A 16872-nucleotide genomic window follows, 5' to 3' on the forward strand; every position below is an offset into this window, starting at 1 on the left:
TTGCAGCTTGTTCTTCCTCACGGGAATGCAAAGCATCATCTGGTCCCCAGTAGCATAGGACTGGGCATGTGCTGAGCAGTCATACCAGACCTTCTGCTTCCCTTGGGCCCTGACTAGGTTGCCCCTGGCCAAACCCATGATCTCCGCGAGCTTTTCCCAGGAGGTCAGTACATACTCCACCATGGATTCTCCATCGGGAGAGGCCTTCCCCTCCCACTCATCCCTCATCAACTCTAGGGGTCCTCTCACTCTCCTCCCATACAGCAACTCGAACGGGGCAATCCTGTGGATTCCTGGGGCACTTCCCTGTATGCAAACAGCAGGTGGGGTAAATATTTGTCCCAGTCCTGCAGGTGCTGGTCCATAAAGGCTTTCAGCAGCATCTTTAAAGTCCCATTGAATCTCTCCACCAGCCCATTGGACTGAGGGTGATGCACCGAGGCCCAGGTGTGTTGGACCCCACACTTCTCCCACAAGCACTGGAGCAGGGTTGACATAAAGTTGGACCCCTGGTCTGTAAGGACCTCCTTGGGGAACCCTACTCCGCTGAAAATGGTCAGCAGTGCGTCTGCCACGGTCCCTGCCTCGATTGACAACAAGGCCACTGCCTCGGGATAGCGCCTAGTGAAATCCACCACCAGCAGAATGTATTTCTTCCCTGATCAGGTCACCCTGCTGAAGGGCCCCCACTATGTCCATAGCAACCTCTGGAAAGGCTCCTCTATGATAGGCAAGGGTCTCAGAGCTGCTTTACACTTGTCCCAGGCCTTCCTCACCCTCTGTCAGGAGTCACAGGACCTGCAACACTGTTGGACCGTGTCAAAGACCCCAGGCCAGTAAAAGTTGTGCAGCAGCCTCTGCCTGGTGCACTGGATGCCCCAAAAGGGGAATATCATGGGCCAAGTACAATAGTCTGTGGTGGTACCTTTGGGGGACCACCAACTGCCCCCTGGCATTCCAAGGTTCAGTTTGCCCTGAACCAGCCCATTCCCAGTACAAGAATCCCTTCTCCCGAAGGAATCTCTCCTGGTGGTCCTCCCCCTGGGATCCTGCAGCACTGTGCCCAGCAAGGGCCCTCAGCTTCTCTAAGGAAGGATCCTACTGCATCTCTGTCTGGAATTCAGTTGCTGGGTTTCAGGGTACAGCCCGGTTGGCTGTGCCTCAGTTTCCCCACCTTGGGACAGAGGCTCTGGCCCAGTCCTGTCAAGCCCTACCCTCGGTGCTTCAGTCCCCTCCTTCAGGAGGTCCCGCATCCCTCGCTGGCTCTGGCTCCAGGTAAGGACCAGGGCGCTCCGAGTGCCATCCAGCCAGTCCTCCAAATAATTACCCATTAGCACCTCGGTAGGCAGGTGATCAAGCACCCCAACCTCTTCGGGTCCCTCCTTAGCCCCCTCATTTCAGGTGTATCCCCGCTACAGGCACCTTGACAGGGGGCCCAACACTCCCCTCAGGGTCATGTATGCATTGGGCACTAGCTGGTCTGGGTCCTCCACTACAGGCCACGCCAGTGTCACCTCTGAACCCACATCCCAGAACCCCTGGATGCTCCTTGTACCCATTGTCCCCTGGGGCCTGTCCCACACACCCCCAGAGGATTGAGTATGGGTGCTCTGGAACTGGAGCCCTGCCTTTGAGAGGTCTCTGGGGACTCGGAAGGGGAGTCACCCAATGTGGGTCTCCCTCCTCCCCCATATCTGCCACAATCTCATCTGCCAGTGCCCCCGCACTGTGCAGATCTTTAGGCTTCTGGTCCCCTAACCACACCTTAAGGTCTGGAGGGCAAATGTCAAACAGCTGCTCCAACCCCACCAGGTTATACATGGCCTCTGCAGTAGTGGCCCCTGTGCCCTTCCCCCGCTTGCGGAGATATTCCCCCAGCAGGCTGGCAACCTCCTTGTAAGTGACGCTTGAGGTCTTGCCTACACCCTGGAATAGTTTCCTGTACGCCTCAGGGGTCAGTTGAAGTGCAGCAGCAAAGCCTGTTTGAACAGGTCACAGTCCCCCATCTCAATACCATCCATTTGGCTGAATGCCTCTATGGCCTTCGGACCCAGCAGAGGGGTTAGCCTGTCTGCGGGGTCAATCTGGTGCAGATCACAGGCCTTCTCAAAGGCTGTAAGGTAGGCCTCAATATCCCCCCTCTTTAAACTGAGGCAGCAGTTTGGTGTCTAGATTCCCCAGAGAACTGACGTCTTGGGGCCCTTCCCCACTTACCCCCTGGCAGGTCCTCTTGGCCTGCCTCTCCTCTAACTCCAACTCATGCTTCTGCTGTTCTGCAGTCTGCCAGCCTCTGCTCCTTCAGCTCCAGCTGCTTTGCTTTCAACATCCGCCTCCGCAGCTCCTCCAGGGAGAAACCTAACTGGGGAGTTGGACTCCTGGCCGCTACATGGACTGCCCCCACAGCTACTCCCCAGCTCTCCGGGCATCCCGGGAGCCCCCCGGGATCTGGAGCCTGTTCCTCAGACTGATCATTCTCTACAAGCTAAGCCATCAGCTGTTCCTTAGTGAGCCTCCCCACGCTCAGCCCTCTCCCCCTGCACAGATGTGCCAGGTCCCTCTTACGGAGCTTGTTATAGGCCATTTCCACACTGGTTCCTTAAATTTCCTTGTTTTATCACTGGCAGCCACTCACTGCAAAGGGCCTGCACTCACAGCCAACTGTCTACAGGATTCATCCACAAACCATCCTCTGCTACCACGTTGTCATGGACTCTCAGGATGTGCCCGCTCTTGGCCCATACAGTCCCTGAGGGGACCCCCATTCAGTGTGACAGCCCTTCTCGAGGGTTCACTCTCTCTCAGGGGTTAAGACCCTCTGCCTCCTGGAACTGCACCTCTCTGAGCCTTAGCACACCTCTCTCTCGCCATTGGCCCCCTCAGGGAGTCCACTCGCTCTGGACCCCCAGGGCCTCCACTCCCAGAGGGAATAATGCAACCCTGTTCTCTAGACCAGAGCGACTCTCAGCCAGCGTAAAACAGGAGGGTTTTTTGAGCCTCTGAACACAGCATAGGAAACTCTCAGGACCCTCAGGGATGGCCCTCCCTCAGCACAGTACATCTAAGTCTCCCCTGCATCCAGGTGGGCTCTGGCTGGTCTCCCCAGTCCCAAGCCCTCTGCTTTCCAGCTGGTCATCCAGTACCACCTGCCCCCAAGCCGTCTCTGTCCTTCGTCTTCTATCCAGGTAAACAGGGTCGCCTGGGCCTCCTCGCCTCTCATCCATCCTTTGTTCCCCACCGGCTGGTCAGGTCACCGGGCTCCACTCTCTCCACGGCCCATTGTCCTCCCACTGGCCAGAACCAGCTGAGTCGCCTGAGCTGGGCCTCCCACTCACCACTGGTGGGGTATCCATTCTCCCAGGCTTTGGTTGGGGTCCCAAGTTCCGTTGCTGGCCCTCTGTAACAACAAACTCCCTCTGCCATCACCTCATTAAACCAGCAACACCCAGAGGTCCCACCCCTCGGCAAACCATTGGGGGTGGGGGGAAAATAAAAATCAAGAAAATCCCCCACTTCGTCACACCTAACCCACAGGATTTCCAGTTATTCCAACCTGAACCCCTACCTCTCATCGCACCCTCACATGGTACGCCCCCATCACTCTCTCAGAGACTGGAAACCATCATGTGACTAAATGGGGGACTAAGATGAGACTCACTGAATTAGTTTCTCAAGGGACTGAGTTAGGATCTGAGCATGGCTTGCTAGGGATAAGAGCCCAGCCCCTAAATTCTTCTGCTACCAATGCCAACCAAACCCCAGGAGCCCTCGCCCCCAGCTCTGGTCTTGGCAGAGCCAGTCTCGTGTCCTGTGCTCTAGCAGCCACCTAGACTAAAGAGACAGCTGCTCTTAAACAGAGGGATCATCAATGGCTCAGAAAAACATACAGCTTGAAAGCTTCTGCCACACATTAGGATGGGACTCGGACTTACTGGTGATGTAGGGATCAGAGCAGATAAGGGAAATAAAATGAAATGGAAGGGTGACCCTCCAAACAGGACCTGGGCTTTGAGTGATCTACAAACTAAAGTGAGAGGCACTCTTTGAAATAATTGTTTATTGATACTGAAATTCCCGTATGTTTATTTCTCGGTTGACAAAACCTTCTTGTGTGGCCCTTTTAAAAAAAGGGTCATCACACATGCACACTCCTCAATTTGGTAGCTGCCTCCCAGGGAAGTATACAAGCCGAAGTGGTATAGTCTTGGGGGGCTGGTTCTCAAGGAAAGCTTTTCCAGAGAAGCCCCCCCAACCCCTCTCCAAAAAATCCCATCAGCACAGAGGAGGGGAAAAGGAGAGAGGAAGCCAACATTTTAATCAAAGGGAGGGGAAAAAGCAGGTGTTGGAAGAATTGTCAAGAGCCCCACCATAAAACAGATTTGCCATCTGACAAAGAATCAATGCACAGATGATTCATCCAAGCTGCAGTGAACGCGCAGGTCCTACCCAGTTCAGAGGCTGTGTTACAATTTAAATCACCGCGAAAGAAATTAGAGAAAATCCAAAGTAGCAACAACACAAATAAAATTAAACCCCTCTAGGACACCCACAGAAAGACTAGGGTTGATGTATGTCTATGGACTAGGCTCAAAGCTCTGTGGCCCCAGACTTTCCAGTCAATAATTCAAGGTAGGCAGCTGCAGCAATGGGGCGGTATTAAGCAATTACTTTGTAGCTAAACAGGCTTATCTAATGATCATGGCAAATTCCCAACTCAGGAATTTATTGTAGTCAGTTCTTGCCAGATAATTGGGGCCAGAGGGGAAAGGGTTAATATAGCAAAGGGATTAAGAAAAAACTTCCTGCTCCTCAGATCAGTAACAAAACTAACTTTGAAAGGGAAAAAGGAAGCTGCAGGGTACTTTTTAACAACCACCACCACAAAAGTAAGAGAGAGAAAGTGCTGTATCACTTGCTGAGTTTGCCCTCTGGGATGCTGTGAGGGTCATTTAGTGGTCTAGCACACAGGCTTCAAAACTGGGACCTGACCAACCACGCACAGGGCAAATCCTGAGGCCGGATGAGTCCAGTGCCTCCACCCAGACAGTGCCATGGCCACCACTGAGGCGTACACAGTCAGCTAGCCCCAGTGGTGGCTACTGGCAGAGGCGGCCAGCATAAGGCCTCTCTGGACAGACCAGTCCATGTCCTGTGCTGAAGAGACACACGCAAGTCCACCCCCCTTGGTGGTTGGTGCCCAGCCCTGCTTAGTGTCTTTGAGGAACCTCACATCACCACTGAAGAAAGCAAATGAGAACCAGAGCCCCAGCAGGAGAGAGAGCCCTTCCAAGAAGCCAGCACTGGCTAACGGTTACCACCCAGAGACAGTCTAGAGACATGGCATCAGCTGACTGTGGCTATTAAATGCTGGAATGAGGTAGCCCTCTCCTCTTGAGGTTGCTGGAGGTGTCCCCTTGCTCCCTGCAGACAGCATTACCGGGGAGCAGACAGGACTGTGAGAAGATAGAAGGGATCACGCTGACAGGGGAGGTGGTGTGTTCACAGGTCACAGCTGAGGGGGGGCATCCTCAAAGGTAATGAGGCTGGACTCCTGGCTGGTTCCTTTCCCTGCGGCATTGGCATCCCGGCTGCTTTGGCTCTTCTCAGGGAGCAGCGGGCTGTCCGCCTTGGGACCTCCCTCATCCTCATCGTCCTCCATGCTGGGCCACGCTGACTGGTCCTCCACGCGTTTCAACCGCTCATTCAGCGCCTTCAGGGCAAGTTGTCTGTAGGACAAGGACGAACATGCAGGGTTAGTGCAAGATCAGCTTCAGGTACTCCCAGGGAAAAGGCACGTGTTACAACGTGCTGGGCACTTCATGGGTATTTCGGGGGAGCGAGGGACATCTTCCAATGCTTCTATCGACCATCTGTCCAGCCCAAATAACCACTAGAGTGGGAGCAAAAGAACTCTAATACAATAACCCTGCTCAGATTCCTGCCCACTCTCCTTTTGCTGCATTTCTGCCCCACTTCCTCTGGTTCAGTCTCTGAGTGGCTACTGTTCCCCATACATCAGTTACCATCCTTGGTGCTCCTACACCTCCTGCTGGCTCGTAACTCGCTCCACCAAACCTGCATACAGCTCTCCATCCCTATCGACTCAGGTGTATCTCCCGTTTATTCTGGCTGCTGCTTCTCCCAGTCTGCAACGGCTTTATGGTTTAGTCTAGCCCCCTCTGCTCATCTCCCCATGGCAGAGCACCCTCAGCAGCAGCAAAGAGTTAAGGACGTGTCTCTGCACTTCCCGCACATTGCCTATCTCCAGCAGAGGCAGTAGGGTTTTTGTGTCAGTTTCACTTGGCTGCTCTTGCCTGGGAGATGCTATGGGCAGTAGTGAATGCACCAACACAGTCCTCCTTGGTGGGCATTCCTTACAGGGGAATTTCACAGGGCAGAGGCCTAAGTGCCAGGGAAATGCAGAGCTCCTGCAGGTACTCCCAGGAGTGAAAGTAACTTAAAGGACTTACATGCTGCAAAATGTCTGTTAGTCTATAAGGTGCCACAGGATTCTTTGCTGCTTTTACAGATCCAGACTAACACGGCTACCCCTCTGATACTTAAAGGACTTACTGGTATGCCAGAGTCCTGAACGGGGGCGTGGCCTCAATCAGAAGAGGTGGGGCCTTTCAAGATTTAAAGACCCTGGGGCTCCAGCTGTGGCTGGGAGCCCCAGGGCCTTTAAATCACCCCGGAGCTACCAGCTGCAGTGGTGGCAGGGAGCCCAAGGGCTCAGAGGCGAATTAAAGGGCCCAGGGCTCCGGTTGCTGCAGAGCTTCGGGCCCTTTAAATCACCGCAGGAGCCCAGCTGCTGGAGCTTTGGCAGGGATTTAAAGGGCTCGGGGCTCTCCGCAGCGGCCGGAGCTCCAGGCCCTTTAAATTACCGCTGCGGAAGCCGGTCCAGTCTGGCACGGCGTACTGGCTCTTGCCAGTACACCATACCAGACTGGACCGGCTTACTTTCACCTCTGGTTACTCCCCAGATCTAGCACAGACCCTCCTGTGGCTATGCCTTGAGTAACCTTGCTAAGATCTGAACAGATCAGGGTCTTCTGAAAGGCAGCAACCCACCAGGTTAGGCCATCAACACCAAGAACCACATTTGGTGAAAACACCGACGAATGGGACTTGGGAGGGTCTCCCAAGGGACAGAATCTTTCAGGATCTTGGCTTCAGTCAGGACAGCATCTGAACCAAGACCCTCTTCCTGCTGCCCTCCCCAAGTACAGTCAGTTGCACTTAAGGCGTATCCCTTGTGAATGCAGCATTGATATGAGACCCATGAGATTGTAAGGTCTCTGGGGCAGAGAGCATCTTTTACTATGTGTCTGAATAGCACCAACAGGGCCCTGATCCTGACAGCCTTGTGGGCACTATTGCAGTAGTAATAAATACTAATAGGGACTGGGCAGCGATTCTGTGATCCAGTTTAGGCAATAGAAGGATTTCAGCCAGTCTGAACACAGAAGAGAGAACATTCTCCTCCCACACACTACACTGAAATCTTCAGAGACAAAGGACACAGATTTCAAACCCTGGCCTCTGAATTAGGGCCCCTAGGTCCTCACTGGGAGCTCAAAGTGGCTCCTAAGATGTGTATTTGAACAATCTGACTTACTGGACAGTCAATCACTTCCTCCCTGGTCCTTCCACCTAACTCCTGCCCCCAAACAGACACTGCTGGAGTCCTAGAAGGCAGCAGGACCAAACTGCAGCTTCCCTTCCTTGTGGGTATCACATCATTTGAAATATGGTGCTGGCAGAGAAACAGACAAGGTGCTAACCACAGAAGCAGCTTATCGAATCCCTCAGCCTGGCTGTAGCGTTAGATCACCCAGGAGCACTGTTCAGTGCCTCCGTTACTCTTCTGCTGCTAACATTATCCCTTGAATAAATCTCCCCCTCTTTTCTGGGAATGTCTGCTCATCAGCTGAGGTCAAGCCCCCACCCTTCTGAAGGGAAATTCTGAAGAGTGTGGGAGTGTTTGTGGAATATATGCATGCCAGAACACCAGGAGATTACATTTGGTGCAGGCCTGGGGGCATCCTGTGCCCCCATCTGTGCTGTGCTAACCAATGTCCATCCTCTCCTGGGAGAATCTCCCCTGGGCTGTTCCTACACAAACTGCTTCCCCCTAAGCATGCTGGCAGTAAATGCAACTGTGGAGTGAAACTGGCACCATCCTTGTCAGTTTTACTCCTGCTACCACTGGTTAACCACTAGAGTAGGAGGGACACAGGCTTCATCCTGGGGCAGAGAGAGGTAAGAGACTGAAGTGGAAGGGAGAAAGAAAGGAGGTGGAGGAGACTGACAGGTCAGAGCACACATTGGCCAGTGGGTTTCTTGTTCTTTGGGCCAGAAGAGGCTGGGAGAGCTACTGACACAGTTCAATCATTACCTAGGGGTGGGGAAGTGCCATGTCAGGCAATGCTCCCATCTAGCTGCCTCCAGTTGGGAGAAAGGAGTAAAGGTAGCCTAGGAGATACCACTGCTGGATAAATATAAAAATGCAGATTAGTTTAAATTTGATTAACAAAATATATTTGTATTGTAAAGAGACCCTGACTAGCAAGTAGAAGGAATACCTTGAAATAATGAGTCATAAGGCCAGAGGGAATGAAGTGGGGAGGACATCTGGTTCAAAGACTAACTGATTAGATAAGGGGAAGTTTCTAAAAAGGCAGCCTCTGATCCATACAGGTGACTGTGGATGATTTTAAATAAAACAGAGAGAATCTGTCTTAAAATGAGCCAACATTGCCCTTCCCACCAATGTTAAAGCTTATGTGAGCCCCGGTGCATTGAAAAACTGTTAGTCAGCAAGAGGGAGGGGAGGAAAGGCCTTGAGGATTGTAAATATTATCTGGATTAAGATTGGAAATAAGGGTGAACTGTCTCCGACTGGTTTTTAGCTGAGGTCAGTAACTGGCAATGATATCACTTGTTTGTTGAAGGGCAGAAAAAGTAAACTCTTAAAGGGTTCATTGAGTCATGCAGATGTTATATGTTGCAGCAGACCAATATGGGTCTAAGCACGCCTGGGTTTAGCCCACTGAGTAAGTATGTTGATCAAATGCTTATATGTTGTTACTATATTGGGTGTAATAAATTGCTTATTATTTAGGCTTTTAGGCATGTTCAAAGCAATTGTATAAACACTATTTGGCCTTTGGATTTAATAAAGGAATTTATGATTAAATTAGTGTTGTAGTAATACCCTGTGCAAAAATTAATAATTCCAACGTCACCCACAAAAACAAGAAGGGAGTGGTGAGACAGTAGCAGAGAAGCAAGAAGAGAGGGAAAGACAGTAACAAGGACCCAAGACAAAGGTCTGTTAAACAGAGAAACCCAGAGCTGTCCTGTCCCACCCCATGTCTCAGAAGTAATTTAACCCTCACTGCAACAGGAAGCCAGACCAGAAAGGTTAAGATATATGGAGCCAAACAGGTGCTTTATCTATTCTACATAAAAACAAGGACATTTGTTTTTCAAGTCAGTAATGGATTACAATGCAACCCTCACTGCAAGCTCCTGCAGAGAGTCTGCTCTGAATTTGCACTGGCCATTGACTCACATTTGCCATGCCACATTATATAGGAGCACTCATTGTCTACTGGGAAATTATGCTGTGTGGTGCAAGATGCAGCCGGAGGAATGAGACACATTCCAGCTCTGAGTCATTTCTGTTCACTGCCCAGCCGTAGTTCAAGAGCCTGCCAGATTTACTCACTGGATAGAAGGGGGGGAGGAAACAACTGTCTCATCTCTAGAGGTGAGTTCCCTCTGAGACAGGGCTGAGGCATACTGACAAGGTAATTGGGGCTGGGGAGTTTGCACTGCTGCTCATCAGATCACCATTTCTGTGGGTCGAGTCTCCTGGGCTCTTGAGCTGGCTGGTTTCACCATCACTAAAGTTGCTTTAAAACGTACCCTGGTTGTGTGCATCCAAAGGGAACAACTCCACATGAGATCCTGGGACAAGGAGGGACTAGACGGAACTTAGCAGGTTTGTGATAACTGCCAAGGGCCTATGTCTGTTCCAGATCCCATATCACCTCACCATCTCAACAGGACTCACCTGAAATATGCCAGCGAATGAGAGAGAGAACTTGGAACCTGGGTCGGCTGGAGGAAGAGGAAGCGCTTGAACCAGCAACACGCGCCAGTGTTATTGCTCTCCCAGAGCTGGTTTAGTGGAAAGCAAACTGTCTCACCTTTTCTGAGGCAGAGCAGGGGCCAGGTGAGTCTAGGCCCACCCATAACTAAAGGCCTGCCCCCTCAATTACAGGAGAGGAAGCACTAGGTCCAGGCTATAATCGATTGCTGGGGATAACCAAGGAGAAAACAGGAATGGGCTTGAGATTAAAGGCTAGAAATCAGGGAACCAGAAGAGACATGGAGTAGAGCTCCCCAGACAGCGCCCACCACCCTTCAAAGGCATCCCAGGAATCAGAGGACACTGCCCAGAGATATGAGCGGACAAGAAATAGGCCCCATGGGTGCAGAGCACCTCTCCTCTCCGCCCCCCGCACCAGCCAGCTTTCTTCTCCCGGTATGATGGATGGTCATCTCAGCTAGCACCAGGAGGATGCTGACGAGCAGGTCCCATGACTTTGTGGGGGCGTGGATGGGGTGTGCAAGAATCAGGAGGTGCAGGGAAAAGTGCAACCAGAACCTCAGTAAGAGGTTTTGGAGAAGCCAGAAGAGGGGCTGCAACCTGACACATTCTACATACACATGTGCCAGGGTCTCCCTCTCCCCACAAACAGGACAGGTGTGTGTGTGGGGGGGGAGTTTGTGAATCATGCCAGGTACATGCCAGTGCTCATGGCACTGTGAAGGAGTCACATCCCCACTGGGGATGTGACACCAAAGTGGCGCACAGACTGGCCCACTGGGGTTCCTCACCCTCAGCAGGTGGCAGCAGGCCCCGCCACTTGGTGTCAGGATGGAACCCAAGGGTGAGTAAGTGGATAGTATGAAGCACAAGGATGTACAGATGTTCCCTGGGCCTGGTTCAGAGGTGGACCGACTGGCTGGATGTCGTTCAGCCAACTCAGATAACATGTTAGGGGCGGCTGAGGAGGCTCATGGGGCAGGGGCCTGATGAGTTCTGGAGGGCTGGAGTGAGTGGGGAGGACCTCCCACAGGAGCTGCTCGAAGAAAGTAAGAGAAGCAGGAGGCTAGGCTGCCCTCACCTCATGGAGCATGACAGGGGACATACAGGGTTGGCAGCCCCATGCGCTGGCCAAAGGGTCCACCCAGTCCCTCTGATCGTTGTCCAGGAGGTCTCTGATTCTGGTGGTGCCAGCCAGGACCGTCATCTGGCACACCAGAGAGGACTCCTCCACGTGCACACAGCAATGGCGGGTTGTGTAGCAGCGGTTCTGTGAGGCGGTCCTCCCGCTCAGTGGTAGCTACAGACCTGGTCCCCAAGACTGACTTGCAGGTCCTGAGGAGGTCCTAGGAAAAGACTGGCAGCTCAGAGAAGCCTCAGGGGAGACCTCTGAGGTGGAGGCAGAGCACAGGGGCTGCGGCTGGCACCTCTTTGAACAAATCAATTCACTCCTAGGAAGCTTTAGTGAATTATGCTGAGACCCAGATGCTCTCTGATGTGACTAGAATATTGGTGTCAAGACACCAGCAGGGCAGGAATGCCTATTTCCACCCTCACTACAGGCACTCAGCTTCCACTGATGTCAATGGCAGCTTTGTACCTGGCACAGCTGCAAATCCGTGGCCTGGCCTGGCCGAGAATTCTGCCCAGTTTTTAAAGCCACTCCCCATGCCCTTTGCCTGTCTGCTTAAACCCATCACAGACTTAGGACAGAGAGCTGCCTCTGCAGAGGGACTCTTCACATCAGTCTCTTCACTGCTTTGCATAGTGCCCATGCCCGCAGCCATCTGCAGTTCTCACTGCCATTGTCTGAACACCCCATGTCAGTCAGAAAGGCCAAAGCAAGTTCTTCACATTGAAACTGGGCTCTGTGGGAGTCAACCTGGGTGGGTCCAGGAAGGGACTGAAGGATTTCAGATACAACTTCTGTGCAGGCACTTAGAGCTCCCAATGGCTCACCCTAACAGAAGGGCTGGTCACATGCCCTCTCCGATATGTTACCAGGGAGGGAGACTCCAGAGAAAAAACACCCACATCAAGGAAACTGACCCTCTGGATAAAACACCCAGTGTGCAGCTCAGAACAAGCCACAGGGGGAAGAGGCTGCAGCGCCCACATGGTCTGCACCTGCTCCAGAGTTAGCCATTCTAAAAGGTCAGCGAGCAGGTGTACTCTTCTCCGTCATCACATGAGCACGATCAACCCTCTACCCTGAAATGCGAAGCTTTCATTTAAAACTCAGCCCGCAGTTATTGTGAGGCAATAGCAACAGCACTTCTGGATGGGCTACAATAGTGTTTCTCAAACTGGGGTCACCGCTTGTGTAGGGAAAGCCCCTGGCAGGCTGGGCCAGTTTGTTTACCTGCCCCGTCCGCAGGTCCAGCCGATCGCGGCTCCCACTGGCCGCGGTTTGCTGCTCCGGGCCAATGGGGACTGCTGGGAGCGGCACGGGCTGAGGGACTTACTGGCCACCACTTCCAGCAGCTCCCATTAGCCTGCAGTGGCGAACCGTGGCCAGTGGGAGTTGCGCGGGGCAGGTAAACAAACTGGCCCAGCCCGCCAGGGGCTTTCCCTACACAAGCGGTGACCCCAGTTTGAGAAACACTGGGCTACAAGAAGCCAGTTTGACAGCCAGCTCCAAGGAGGAGGAAAAAAGATCTGGCTAGTAGGACATTTCAGAAGCCCAATCCAGGCCAACAATGCAGGCAGCTAGGAAGGTGATATGAAGCTGGGAAGAGCTTTCCTCCACAGCAGAAGGGCTGGATTTCCAAGAAAGCTCAGATCTAGGGCATCAGCAAATATGTACAGATGGTTTTTATTATAAGTTCGGCAACTGCACTGGAGCCAAACTCTCCTTTTCCCCTCCAGGCTTCCTAGCAGGGACTCCTCCCTCAGTCCTCCAAATCTAGGCAAAACAAAGCAATCAGTCTACCCAGAATACACCGTGACTACAGTGCATCCTATAGTGCTCTGGATACCTGGCATTGGCAGCTTCTGTGGAAACAGGGAGTGCAATGTGGGGATTCATAAAAGAGGGCACACAGCAACCCCCTGAACTGTCAGTGCATGTTGTACTCTAGTTATTTGCTTTCCCACACTAACCACGTTCTCCACCCAGGCATGCAATCTCATTTCAGCTCCTTTCCTCCCCTCTAGCAGGATCCTCCACATCTCCAGTACGCCTAGCAGGATTCCTCCACTTTAATCCCTCCCGGCACGTGATGCCACCTTCTGACAGGGGCTACCTATGAACATTCCTACTTAACCTGCCAGTGGAGGGACAGAGGGGTTCTCTCTCCACTGCACTTTTGTCCTCAATCCCAACAGCCCATCTGCAACCAAGAAACCATGCGTTTGGGCGGGAATTTAACCCTTCGCCAGCTCCCTTTTATCCTCAACTGATATAACAAAAGTCTGTTCCACTGCATGAAGCAATACATGACGACTTCTGCTTTAAGAATGGCCATCCAGTTGAATGCCAGGTGGAAAGCACCTGAGGCTGGGCAGCTACCTACAGGGCCTGATCTGGCAGAGAGCCAAATGCTCTCAACTAAGTTTGACAGAAGGCACCTAGCAGAGCTGGGCCCAGAAACGCCCATTACGTTGAGCCGTCATTAACAAGAACGTGATTAGCTGGCAACTTTTTTCAGCAGGTTCTTAGCTCCATTTCACTCTGAATGCTCCAAGCTGGGGCTTGAGACTTATTTAAGCCAATCTTTCCTGAACAGCCTGTGGGAAATTACTAACTGGGCAGCTGTGCAGATGTGGCAGCTGCTCAGGTTACTGCCACCTGGCTAGCTCTAGCAGAAGCTTGAATCAGTTACCATTATTCCAAGCCCTATCTCCCCCAAACAGGACTAACCTGAATACAGGGAAATGTTTACACTGAAGACAATAAAATGTGAAGGTTTCTTGCCTCACTTGCTTGCGAAACTCATGAAACACATGATCAGATTGCACAGTCAACTGAGAAGTTAAAGGGAATGTGTGCAAAATCTGACTATGAATAAAAGGGTTCATGAAAAATTTACAACAGTGTTTGCAATTTTTCTTTTTAAATATTTTGCCATTGAGTTCAAACCCAACCAGCTGCCTGGATTCAACAGATCAAGGAAGTGAAAGTGACGAGAAAAGGTGAAACTGACTCATCTCATTTTCTTCCCCATACTGGAAAAGGGAGGAAGAGTAAGCTAGCATGACTGGCAAAGAGCAAATTAAGGCCTCAGTCAAGTGGAGACTCATGAACCTTCGGCCCACTGATTTCAACAGGAATACTCTTGCACTTGAAGTTAAGCATGTGCACAGGGACTAGATTATTAAAATGGCAAGGATCTAAGCCATGTATTAGGAACAAAGATAATATTTTTAAAAAAGGAAGGTTCAACAGCTTCCCTTGAATTCTTAAATAGGAATGATGAGATGGCTCCCACTTCTGAAGTGGGCTCCACTGCTGATGGAATGTTCTGGTTTGATGCACGGAAAGTTCCTTTCCTTGGGTAGTTTTATTTTTCTCTGCACTGGAAATTCCTTTTTTGGGATGGGGTGGGGTGAGGGGGGAAATAGGTAGTAAGAGGTGAACTAAAAGGATTGCTGCCTGCTGACCTCAGGGTTTCACTCCCCTTAAGAGACCTTGTCTGTACAAGGATCCCCTTCAGAACTTCTTGCGATTATCATCGCTGAAGTTTTACTAGCAATAGCAATGGTTGGAGTGCTACTGTGCACAAGGCATGAGTGTTTTTAACAGTGTGTGGGGCAGATCTGCTCTCAGTAGAACCAGATGACATAGGCCCTAAAATGCAGCTGTCCCACATCAGGGCCTCCACTGCTGCTGTCATCAGTAGGGCTCCACCAGGGAACAAATCCTAGTGCAGACAATAGTTGATGGCTCCCCGATGTCAGATGCAGGGGGTAAACACAGAGCCCTGAATTCAGATTGTGAGAGGCAAGTAAAGGAGGGGCAGATTTTCAAATATTCCCCTTTTAAAAATAATCCTTAAAACATTTAAACCTAGACACAGTAATCTGAAACCAAGCAGTTTTGTGGTCTTATTAAAACTCATCTCAATTCACCTTTAGTAGGTATCTAGCACTGGGTATGCTGCATGAACTCATGATCTCTAACCACACAATATATTTCAAGGGAACATACAATACCTTCTCCTCTCAGCATCCTGTGGGTCTGTTCCAGGCAGGCTGATGGTGATGGATGAAGGAGCACCGACATCGTAACGCTTCACTGTTTTCCGGCAAACTTTTACCTTCACCAAGATGCCATGCACCAAGTTGGCCACCAAACCAATCACGGGCTGCAGGATCTCGGGGAAGAACGTGGCAAAGGCAAAGTGGTCTGACATGTCTCCACGTCCCCTACTGTGCCTCTGGTAGAAACGAAGATAGATCCAGCTGGAGAGGACCCCAAAGCCGTAAGAGGCCAATAGGTTGCTTTCAATTAGGGTGGTCAGCCTCAGAGCAGCCAGGATAAGGAGTAAGAGCATAGGGACCACTTTCATCCGCACCTGGGGCACCTTCAGGACAGTGCTGTCACCCATGGTCTGCTTGAGGGCCACCAAGACCCCACCGAGGAAGCCCAGCATGCCGTGAATGCGAACGGTAAACAGGTACAAGAGATTGAATGACCCCACATAGGTGAGAAAGTAGGCAAAGGCTCCCAGAAGCCCAACTGAGATATTCACCACTGCAAAGAAGATCAGGAGCTCCAGTGCTCCCCACAGGGGCTCCAGCAGCCTGCCAGCCAGCACTACTGTGGCCAGGCTCACACCAACGTCCCAGACATGCTTCTCCACCACACTGTGTGTGGCCAACGTCCAGATCCAAAAGTTGGGTGGAAAGAGGTAACCGGGAGTCACGCCAAGCCCGAACACTGTGTCCACAGCAAAGGATAGAAGGTAGAGCAGGATGACAGCAGCACAGATGGACTTCACCACCACACTGGTGCTGGCCAGCACAGCCAGAAAATGCTGCCGGGCTACTGGGAGGTAGCGGTTCATGTTGAATCTCTGCCCCCACACACCTTCACTGAACCAGTCAGGGGCCTTGATTTGATTCTTTTGGGGGAGTCATGCATCCAGCAGCCCCCTCTCCACCTCTTCCTCAGTATGGATAAAGCAGACTTCAGTCCTGACACCAGCCACCACAGGCACCGAGAGGGGGGACGACAGAGCTCTCCGCCCTGCTGATCAGCCTCCCCCCCGCCCCCCCCCGACAGCACAGCAGGGGACTGTTACCCTGCCTGCCAGAGAATCCAAAAGGGACGAGCCCAGATCCCCTTGGCCCTGTTACCCAAAATGCTCAGATACCGCAAAGCCCCACTGGAGTGCCTCCACCACACCCTGTGCCCCCTGCACCCCGTTACCCCACCCCCGCTCGTCCGTCCCGGCCTGTGCCCCCTGCACCCCGTTACCCGACCCCCGCTCGTCCGTCCCGGCCTGGGCCCCCTGCACCCCGTTACCCCACCCCCGCTCGTCCGTCCCGGCCTGGGCTCCCTACACCCCGTTACCCCAGCGGGCGGGGCAGAGCCCGGCTCCCCTTGGCTGTGTGCGCACGGGGGGGAGGGGAGGGCAGGTCCCGAGCCTAGGGGCGTGTCTCCGGGCCTGCCACTCACGCCCCCTTCACCTCAGGGGGCTGCCCGGCCTCTCTCCTGGGCCTGCCCCAGGCCTGGCCCCGCGGGCCTCACTCAGCCTCGGCCCCTCCCTCCCGACCGCTCCGCCCGACCCCGCCTCCCGCGCCCGGCTGCA

At 52.5% G+C, this 16872-nt stretch overlaps 1 protein-coding gene across 3 annotated transcripts; it reads right to left on the minus strand.

The window, feature by feature from the left end:
• Positions 1-4037: 4037 nt before the first annotated feature.
• On the minus strand, positions 4038-16471 carry TMEM115 (transmembrane protein 115). 3 transcript variants are annotated; one of them, XR_005582993.1, is made up of 3 exons: positions 15272-16471; positions 8396-8485; positions 5589-5723 (listed from the first exon to the last, which is right to left on the minus strand). XR_005582993.1 is itself a non-coding variant. In XM_039482191.1 (2 exons), exons 1-2 carry the CDS (start codon positions 16123-16125, stop codon positions 5504-5506), a joined length of 1074 nt encoding a protein of 357 aa, XP_039338125.1. In that variant the 5' UTR covers positions 16126-16471; the 3' UTR covers positions 4038-5503. The 3 variants fall into 3 exon arrangements, 1 of the variants encoding a protein (XP_039338125.1); XR_005582992.1 differs by having other exon boundaries at positions 8396-8488; XM_039482191.1 differs by lacking the exon at positions 8396-8485 and having other exon boundaries at positions 4038-5723.
• Between the last annotated feature and the right edge of the window lie 401 nt (positions 16472-16872).

The sequence above is a fragment of the Mauremys reevesii genome, linkage group 7, assembly GCF_016161935.1.
Source record: "Mauremys reevesii isolate NIE-2019 linkage group 7, ASM1616193v1, whole genome shotgun sequence".
NCBI classification, from domain to species: Eukaryota; Metazoa; Chordata; order Testudines; family Geoemydidae; genus Mauremys; species Mauremys reevesii.

What these genes read in the sequence shown, in the direction of transcription:
- TMEM115 (XM_039482191.1), bottom strand. Translation starts at nt 16,125, where the DNA reads ATGAACCGCTACCTCCCAGTAGCCCGGCAGCATTTTCTGGCTGTGCTG. An exon ending in CAGGATGCTGAGAGGAGAAG is followed by an intron (nt 5,724 to 15,271) that starts GTATTGTATGTT and finishes CTTGTCCTACAG; the next exon opens with ACAACTTGCCCTGAAGGCGC.